General features: G+C 48.3%; 1 protein-coding gene across 4 annotated transcripts in view; it reads left to right on the forward strand.

The window, feature by feature from the left end:
- Sort1 (sortilin 1) overlaps positions 1-4,878 on the forward strand; it is a 72,948-nt gene extending 68,070 nt beyond the window's left edge. For 2 of the 4 annotated variants that reach the window (XM_051165475.1, XM_051165476.1), the window contains exons 17-21: positions 1,263-1,371; positions 2,647-2,745; positions 3,388-3,494; positions 3,699-3,810; positions 4,532-4,878. In XM_051165475.1, the coding sequence (XP_051021432.1) occupies positions 1,263-1,371; positions 2,647-2,745; positions 3,388-3,494; positions 3,699-3,810; positions 4,532-4,546 (442 nt within the window). In that variant the 3' untranslated portion in view covers positions 4,547-4,878. The remainder of the gene's footprint in view (positions 1-1,262; positions 1,372-2,646; positions 2,746-3,387; positions 3,495-3,698; positions 3,811-4,531) is intronic. The other 2 variants (XM_051165477.1, XM_051165478.1) reach the window with 1 other exon arrangement.
- The last annotated feature ends 5,267 nt before the right edge of the window (positions 4,879-10,145 follow it).

Here is a 10,145-nt window from a genome sequence, read left to right on the forward strand (position 1 = left end):
GAGCTAAAAGCGCGTGAAGCTGGAGATGAGTTCAGATTCCCTTGGTTTCCTAGAGACAAGCACTTTCTGCAGTTTTCAAATCTTGTTTTCTGGAAAGAGGTAAGAACTCAGGAATACATCCTTGTGTTCTGCTAAAGAAAAAGAAAAATATTCTTTTCTCACCCCTTTCTCTTCCTTCCTTTTCTCCCTTCTCTGAGACATTTTGGTGTCTGTGTGGTATGGTGTGTGTATATATAGTATGTATGTGTGTAGTGTGTGTGTGTGTGTGTGTGTGTGTGTGTGTGTGTGTATGGTATGTATACATATATATTGTGTATATTTGGTATGTACGGTGTAGGTGGTGTTTGATGCTTCTTGCACATTAATACATTTATCTGATGTATGTTGTATATATGTGGGATGTGTGGTATATGTACGTAGTGTGTGTGGTGTATGTCGTATGTACTGTGTGGTGTGTGTGGTTATGTGTATGGAGTGTATATGTGGTGTGTGTGTGTATGTGATGATATGTGATGTACACAAGTATGTGGGGTGTCTATGTGGTGCCGTGTGTGTCTGTGTGGTATGTGTGTGTGTGTTGTGGCGATGTGTGAGTGTGCTCTGTGTGTGGTCTGTGTGTGTGGGGTGTCTATGTGGTGCCGTGTGTGTCTGTGTGGTATGTGTGTGTGTGTTGTGGCGATGTGTGAGTGTGCTCTGTGTGTGGTCTGTGTGTGTGTCTGTGTGGTATGTGTGTGTGTGTTGTGGCGATGTGTGAGTGTGCTCTGTGTGTGTGGGGTGTCTATGTGGTGCCGTGTGTGTCTGTGTGGTATGTGTGTGTGATGCTTCTTGCACATTAATACAGACATTTATCATGTCTTCTCTGTTGCTCGGCTTAGCCTGCGAGCAGCTCTTTGGCTTCTCTGCTGCTCTGTAGAGCTTGTCTTCACTGAGGTGAGCTTCGAGCCCAATTTGATGACAGGCATCTCCTATCTGCGTTATTGGCAGCCTGCCTACACCTAGTCTTACTACTGCTTCCCATTTGCCATGCTGGGCTCAAGCCCACCTCTGCCACAGCTGCAGCTGAAGACAGATTTTGGAAGACTTTGACAAACGTGCTTCTTTGTGGCTCCATACACCTCACAGCCTAGACAGGCTGGCGCAAGTCCTATAAAGCAGTGGTCGGGTGCACTGCAGCCAAGAGGCCCTGGCTGCTGACGCCATGCCTCTCCCCAGATACCAACACAGCCACTGCCAGCCTCTGACAGAGCTCCTCTGCCCTTCAGGTACCGGAAAATCCCAGGAGACAGATGCCAAGGGGGAATGAACCCAGCCCGAGAAGTAAAAGACTTGAAAAAGAAATGCACAAGCAATTTCTTGAACCCCAAGAAGCAGGTACGTTGAAAGCAAATCTAGTTTCTGGGTACAGGTGGGATTTCAACATTCTGCCAGGAAAAATCCGTTACACTGTGGAACCAATATGGGATGGCCACGATGCTCCTACAGAACTCTGCACAGGAAGCTGTCAGGATGGAGGACCCATCATGTACCTGAATGACAAGCTCATCCTGCTAAGAGCTGGTGTGTGTCTGGGGGGAAATGGTATTGTGTAAAGTTATAAAAGTCTTACAAGAAGTTGTAGAGCTTCTGAGGCCCAGAGTCATTCAGAAAAAAAAAAAAAAAAAAAAAGACTTAAGAGTTGTGCTGTGTGTGAGGGATACACATGTTGAACTATCCCTTGCTGTCACCTGCTGATATGTGCATTTATTACATGGTAGTCAAAGGTTTTAGAATAGAAAGGGCAGAGCTAGGTACTATAGCTTGATGGGTAGAGTATTTGCCTTGTATACACGAAGCCCTGACTTCGATCCCCAGCAAGACATAAACAACCGTAATGATGCACACCTGTAACCCGAACGCTTGGGAGCAGGAGGATCAGAAGTTCAAGGTTATCTGTGGCTACATAACTAGTTTGAGGTCAACCTGGGCTACATGAGACACTATCTCCAAAACAGATGGGGCTAGAGAGATGCCTCAATGGTTCATAGTGCTTTTTCACAGGACCCTGGTTTGCTTGCCAGCACCCATGTCAGGTAGCTCCCAGGGATGTGGCACCTTCTTCTAGATTCTGTAGGTACTGAGCCCACACACACACACACACACACCTTACAAATAAAAATATTTAAAAACAAACAAGCCTCTGGGGAAAAAGATGACAGAGGACCTTGGACTGGAGATTCATGCACACACAGTAGGTAGGACTGTTGTGCTGACTCGCACGCACGCAGCAGGTAGAGACTGGAGTGTGGCCATGGTGGACTACCTCAGATCAACCATAGAAAGTGTGGTGCTGCTCTGTCTCTGGTGGAGCTCTGGGGATGAGCTAACCAGGGAGGCCTCCTGGTAGAGAGCACAGGGCCGCAGTGACTCGGGAAATACACTGGGGCATCTTCCTAAGGTGTAAATGAGAGGCTGAGAGGCTGAGGGTCCAGCAACCTCTCCCTGCCGTTCAAGGGGATGAGACACCGACCAGGGTGGGACTCAAGGCAATGAGGGAAGAGTGTGTGGGTGTGTGTATTTGCAAGGGGGGCAGCTTCCTCCTTCTCTACACCCCTGCCGTGGACTGCTGATGGCTGTCCTCAGAGTGTTTGTGTGTGTGTGATTGCACAGGACTCCCGCCCACAGGGACACAGCTTGTCCCAGAATCCAGCTCCGCCTCCTCTTGGATACACTGAAAACACACACTTCCTATCTCCTACCCAGCAGCAGGTAGGTTACATGCAAACAGCAATCTGATTAGGCTTATCTGTAGAAACATGCCGGAAGTTAGTAACCTCAGAATGGCCTGCCTGGAAGAGTACTGACACACAGCTTCAAAGATCCACTCAGCCCATATTCGCACAGTCTTCTTTCCTGCTCCACCCTTAAGCTCCAGGGGTTGTAAACAAGGGACATGGAACAGTCACGGCGACCATAGTCATCTTCCAGGCGTGTCCAACCCATGGCTACATACAGCCAAGATTAGCTATGAAGGCGGCCCAACTCAAAATTGTAAACTCATTTAAAATGTGAATTCTTGATGCGATTTTGTTTGTTTTGGTAACTCAGCTGAGCCGTTCTCAAGCTTGAGCTTTAAAGAGCAGTGTCAGAAGGCTGGACACCCCTGGTTTGAGGCAGTGGCCAAGGCCTCCACTGTGGACTTTGACACTGAGACCCTAAACTAAAGCTTCCAGGCAGTGGGCACTCAGATCCTCCTGCACCTGTGTGCGCTAGCCTCCTGTCACCTGGGGGGTGGAGACGTACCCTTACTAAGTGCTTTGGATTGTAGGTCACTCAAAGAAACGAGCAGTCTCTTTGAATGCAGCCCCAGGCTGTCTAACCTCGTCTGTCTGTCTGTTTTCCTTTGTCAAGAATTCCAAGTCGAATTCTGTCCCTATCATCCTGGCCATCGTGGGACTGATGCTGGTCACAGTTGTAGCAGGAGTGCTCATCGTGAAGAAATATGTCTGTGGCGGAAGGTAAGAAATGCAGAAGTGGGCCAGAGGAACCGCCTCCAACCCCCAAAGTCAGCCCAGCCCATGTGATCCAGTTCTCTTGGCTGAAACTAGGTAGTCAACGTGGTGACCCTGGAGATTATATCTGTGCAGCCATGAGTATGGAAAACTATGCTATAAGAAACACTCCCCTCTCAGCTCCAGAAACTAACCAGGTCCCCTCCCCAGGTTCCTGGTGCACCGATATTCTGTGCTACAGCAGCACGCAGAGGCGGATGGAGTGGAGGCCCTGGATACAGCCTCCCACGCTAAAAGCGGTTATCACGATGACTCAGATGAGGTAAGACACTTTCTTCTTGAGAAACTATGCAACAATTTAAATCTTTTTGTTTGTTTGTTTTTTGGGACAGGGCTTGTGGAGCCTTGGCTGTCCTAGAACTAGTGCTAGGTCTAGTAGACCAGGCTGGCCTGGAACTCCCAAAGATTGGCCTGCCTCCACCTCTCAAGTGCTGGGATTAAAGGCGTCCGCCAGCACTGGCAGGTGAAATTTTTAAGTCTTGAAAAGAATTGGTTTTCTACTAGTGATTAAGATAATCTCTGCAAAGACGGCTCAGAGGTTAAGAGCACTGGCTGCTCTCCCAGACGACCCGGGTTCCACTCTCTGCAAGCACAAGATGGTTTACAACTGTCTGAAACTCTAGTTCCAGGGAACCCAATGCCCTCTTCTAGCCTCCAAAGGTACCAGGCGTGCACATGGTGCACAGACATGCAGGCCAAACACCCACACATACAAAATGAAAATAAGTAAATCTATTTTAAGTCTGTGTATATATCTATGTATGTATATATATATATATATGTGTGTGTGTATATATATGTGTGTGTGTGTGTGTGTGTGTGTGTGTGTGTGTGTGTGTGTATATATTTGGGACCACGTTGTGCATAAGCCTGAATAATCATCACCTTAATGACCTCAAGATCTGACAAGCTGAGCAAGTAGGTGATTGCTTTCAAAATAGGCTTTCAGTTTGTCAGTAACATTGCACGTGTCTGTCTTTCAGGACCTCCTGGAATAGCTCTTCAGAGGGGCTGGGACCGAGTGGACGGAGCCTCAGTACCTCCTACACTCCCTGAGGCTCTGACTTGCGGAAATTAATTTCCCATAGCATCGGACCCAGCCCTGTTTCCGCTGCTTCCATGCAAGCCCAAAGGACCTACACTGAGGACTGCAGGGTGGGGGTGGGGACCCTGATGCATCTCACGGTTGGCTCTGATGGGGGTAAATTTTAAATTCTTTAACTTTTTGTTTCAAGTTCTGTCTTTTGTAAAAAAAAAAAAAAAAAAAGTGTGGGCTTTAGGTTTCTGTTGGTTTGTTTGTGTGCGGAGGGAAATGAAATGGGATTGAATGGAATTGAATGGGGTTCTTTCACTGCCCCCACTCTTGTGTGTTCTGTCTGGTGCCCACCCCAGGGCATCCGCCAACTCCACCATCAGCTCAACTCTCACGTCATACCTGGTGCTGTCCGTGCGCTCTGCTGGTCATGGGACGCAGCCTCACTGAAGGAAACAGGGTGCAGTGACTGGCACCGCCTGGCCAGCTTTTCCCCATCCGCGGACAGCCCTGCAACAAAGAACGCTGCGCACTAGACCGGCTGGCCTACCTCATCTCTGCCCCAACCACAACCACGGCCACAGCGGTTTCCTTTTCCCTTTTAATTAGGCAATACCCTTGTTAATTGCCCTTTGGCAACTAACTTAAACCATGTGCTTCCAACACACTAAATCGGGAAAACTTAGAGGGCAAGGAGGAGGGAGAACAGAGCTGACCAGACCTAACACCTATTAAAGACAGTGCACGGGCTGCCGCCGAGCTCTCTGAAGCTGTGTGTAAGCCAGTGAACCTGCTCAAGGATGGGGTGCAGGCCTGGCCGCCCACCCAGGCTCCCCCATCCCTTCCCTGGAGCTCGTCGAGTGCACAGTGCAGCCTGAGGACTGACAGCCACAGCCTTCCATTTTCCCTGTGTCGAGCTTACCACTGCAGCTGCTTGTCCCTTCCTCCTAGTTGCTACTGTTCATAGAACTGGGACTAGGAATGTTTTCAGGTTCATGGACTCTTTTTTGAAAAGAAAAAAAAAAAAAATCAAAGTTATAGTACCAGACTCTCCTCCTCACCCTTCCCCTGGTTTTGCTGAGTTATTTGTTGGCCGAAACCTTTGGCTAACCCCACTGAAGGCACACTTGTAGATGACGCCGTGTGTGATAGATACACTGCTTTCATGGTTTAAATTTAAGGCAGTTTCTATCTGATTTTTTTTTTCAAATTAAATAATAGAATATGATCAGTGGATTTGGGGGTGGCCATCTGGTTAAAAAAAAAAGCTGTGCCGATTCGTTTTAATAGAGCTTGGGCAGCAGCCGCGCAGGGAGCTGGTGTGGTAGGTCTCTGGCCCCCTGTCCTTGCTGTGGTCTCTCGGTTCCTCCCATTGGGACATTCTTTACGAGATACCATTTTGCTCTTTCTTCATTTTGTGGCTTGAAAGTCAGTGAAAAGTATATGTGCCAAACTAACGTTTGTCAGAATGCTGAGCAGATGGCTGACTCCTCTCCTCCCGAGAAGGAACAAACAGCAGCAGGGAAAGAGGGGGGGAAGTCGATGGAGCCTTGTAGAGACGATGACTTGCAGCTTAATGAGTCATGGCACTTCAGCTAGGAAATGAAGTCCGGGCCGTCTCTGAAGAGAACATTTGTTAGCGGCAGAGTGCTCTGGTCTTTTAGCTTATTCATTTCGTAATGATTATAAAACTTAAAAGTAATTCCAAAGATAGACCAGCTCATAAATTTCCCAGGTTTCTGTCTACCCTCACCTCCCGCCTAAGGGGAAAGACCTGTCTCCAGCACACGCTGTCTGTCTCAGCACATCCCCGGGTTGATGAGGCTAGATAAACCAATGTGTGGTGGTCATCGCTGGTGTCCAGATGGACTTAATGCCCATCTCTAACCATCAAGGACTAGGGCCCTCTGCCTCTGATGGCTTCCGGGACTTCTGTAGGACTTGGCAGTCTTCGCTTGCATTTCCCTTTTGAGCACAGCGCTGTTCTTGCCGTCCAGCTCAGGAGCCAAAGTTGAGTCTGTTGCCCAGGGTCTTCAGAGCTCTGAGGCACAGTTCTGCAGGAAGCTGCTGACTTGCAGCAGAGCGCTCTTAGGTGACTCGCTGGGTTTGAGGATATTGACCAGTGGCATTTCTTTCAGAGCCATTATTTGGCATCTTTTTGTTTTCTTTTTGGAAAACAAAATCTTATTCCCCTACTTCATAGCTGAAATAAAAAGCAACGGGCATCTGGAGCACCGCCTCTGCCTCGGTGGTTGGTCACTGTCAGGGCACACAGGACTGAGTCTCTGGGGTTGAGTCCTCCTTGCTGCCCTTTGGCTTCTACCCCTAGCTTGCTGCCTCTGTTGGCTTGGGACTGACCCTACAATAGCTTTCAGAATCAGTCACTCACAAATGTGCAATCCCAGCCAGAGCTTTAAGCTCTTTAAGCTATTAAAAAAAAAAAAAAAAATTGTTTGGTTTGTCCTGCTCAGCCTTGGAGCATCATCATTGGTGACCATACCATTATTCTTAGCATTGTGGTGGCACAGGGGATTGATTCTAGAGACAGACACAGGAGCAGTGACATTCAGCATTTGCTAGATAGATCAGACATATTACAAAGTCCATAGTGGCCTGAGTTTTAAATCCAAAGTGTTTTTTTTTTTTTTTTTCTTTTGCCTGAGACCCTAGGGGCTTGGAGTTTTCCTGTGACCCAAGGCCATGGCTAGATGGTCCTACACTGTGAAGCAGAGTGAATTCATGGCGAAGTGAATGGAAAACTGTTCAGAGGGCCTTGGAGCAGCCGCAGGGTGGGCTCAGGAGCTTTGTCAGTCTTGACAACTGAGCCTTGGAGCTGGCATTCTGGTGTGCAGACCCGTACTCAGGCTTACCTCTGGTCCCTTCCTGTCCATGCCTGTCCCCTCGCCTTCCCTTTCCAGCAGTGTAACAGTATGGGCCACCCTCAGCTCCTTTATTGGTGGAGCCTATAAACCATAGCTGGGCATACAATACCGAACCACCGCTTTGCCAGGATACCAGAATGCTGAGAGGGGCACAGGGCCATTCCAACAAGCCCCCCAGTAAAAGGGCTGGCATGGCGTCACTCATTTTATTGCCTTGCAAATAAACCATATAGGTAGAGAATCTCTTTCCTCCAGTGCTCTGGATAGCCCTGCCCCTTATGCACAGTAGCAAAGGGCTCATTCACTTAGCTTGTCAGCTTGTCAGCACAGCCCTCTCCACATTCAGCAGGGTTGCTAAAATAGGGTGGATGCACAGGCTTCTTGCTTTTCCATCACTTGCCTACCAGAGGGAAAAGTAACATGAACTTAATGTCTTTTGGAGCAAAACCAAAGTTTGAGATTTGCCATATGATGTAGTGACAGGGAAGCCCAGAGTTGGCAAGCAGGTGCCAGACTTTCTGTCCCATCGGCCACCGCTTCCGCAGGTGCAGGCTGCTGTGGGATCACTGAACTGCAGGTGCAGGTTGATTTCTTGGTTCCGTGTGTTATAACAATAAGAATTGGAGCATTAACTTGAAACTGTCTCCAAGGACTTGCTGTGTGCACTTTTTCACACTGGTACATTCCCTGCATCTGTTTATATGAAATAACACAAGCTAATCTGTACCTTTGTGTGTGTGTGTGTGTGTGTGTGTGTGTGTGTACATATATACATGTATAAACTGTATAGTGTACAAGTTACTGATTTATCGGTATGCCCCGAATTTTCAGTGCCGTTCTCATCCTCAGCATGCCCTCAGCTGTTGTCAGGTGACTTCCTGTCCCCTGGTGGTTCTGCCACTTCCCTGTGTTTTGAGCCTCCAGGGAGGAGGGTTTGGGCTGCATTCTCCTTCTCCTCATGCACAGAAATGCTCAGGGTCCCCATGTGCCTGTTGTCCTCCCTTCTTGTCTTCTGTTCCCTTTCTGAGCATGTGGCCCCTTCCCCGGCTGGGAAAGTGTAAAGCAGGATCGTGACCACCACTGCATGTGCACTGACAACTCCAGATTTCTGCCCGCGTGGGACAGAACGCTGCATGTGACGTGGGATTATCAAGTTTCAAAGACCTGTGTCAATTACACAGCAAAGCCAGACCCACAATGAAATCCCACAAAAATGGAAATAAAACGCAAAATTTCTTTAGCATTGTGTAAATAAATCTGGATGTGTTTAACTTTGTATTGGCAATCTTCTGTATATTTGCTATATATGGGTTAGAAATAAAACAGCCTGGACTTTGGTACCTAACCTACTAAGATGAGTAAGCTACAGTTTGTTAGTGGACTGTCTCTAGCTTTCTGCCTTCAAAAATCAAAACCCCAACAAAGAGGAAGCATCAGCTTGAAAGTCAAGACTGGGTGTTTCTAGTCTGAAAAGTGGTAGATAATTTACAAGGAAATGACTCCCAAACAAACAGGTTGCTTGCCTGTGAGCTTTTTTTGTTTTTGTTTTTGTTTTTTGTTTGTTTTCTCTGCTTAGCCTTGGCTGTCCTGGCCTCACTCTGTACACCAGGCTGGCCTCGAACTCACGAGATCCACCTGCCTCTGCCTCCCAAGTGCTGGGATTAAAGGTGTGCACCACTACCGCCTGGCTGCCTGTGAGCTTTCGAACTTCCTCGTCCTCTCATTTTCTTGATCCTTAGCTCCTCAAGATCCCCCTCTCACGGTGTGTGTAGGACCATCTCTCTTGTCATCTTCTGGAAGTCAAACAGCCTACCACACACTTTCTCTAGTGTCTGTCTGGACACTGCTGGGCACAACAACCCATGGTTACACTCCTGAACTGTGTGTCCTGTAGCTGGTTTGTCAAATGAGCACCAGAAGGTCAGCTGTGGCAGGTTCCCAGCTGTCCTGTCTTCCCTTGCTCTCTCCTGGTCTTTCCTGGAGTCTCAGCCTCCTCATTTACAAGTGTTGCCTGACGGAGCTTCCTGCCTATCTACCTTCAGCCATTAGCCATCCCACAGTGTCTGGGGATAGTATTGCCAGTCACTGTTTCCACTCGGTGCCCACGGCTCAGTCTGGAGATGCAGCACGCAGGCCTTACTTTTGAAGCGGCCACCCCACCCTCCAATAGGAGTTTTTACCCCAAGGATTGAATCAGTCCAGCTTCAGGGATCCTAATATATTCTAAGACTCTGCATCAGAATCGGGCTGGCCTGGAGCTGGTTTATGTAGCCCAGGCTGCCCTAAAATTGACAGTAATCCTACCTCCTCCTCCTCCTCCTCCTCCTCCTCCTCCTCCTCCTCTTTCTCCTCCTCCTCCTCCTCCTCCTCCTCCTCCTCCTCCTCCTCCTCCTCCAGAGTTCTGGGGTTACAAGGGAGCACCACCACTATGCCCAGCTCTGAACTGGACATTCTGATGGACAGACCTGATGACTCTATTTTTAAATTTGATTTCTTACAATTCTCCACATGTGAGGTACAAGAAGGGGCGGGGGGACTTAGAGGCTTAGGCCACTTTCTCCACATAAATATGGCCACGCATGGAATAAAAAAAGGCATCCCCTGAGCTGGGGAGAATAGTCAGTAAAGTGCCTACCACAAAAATACCAAGGACTTGAGTTCAGTCTCCAAGCCCAAGTTAAA

Source organism: Acomys russatus, chromosome 23 (assembly GCF_903995435.1).
Source record: "Acomys russatus chromosome 23, mAcoRus1.1, whole genome shotgun sequence".
NCBI classification, from domain to species: Eukaryota; Metazoa; Chordata; class Mammalia; order Rodentia; family Muridae; genus Acomys; species Acomys russatus.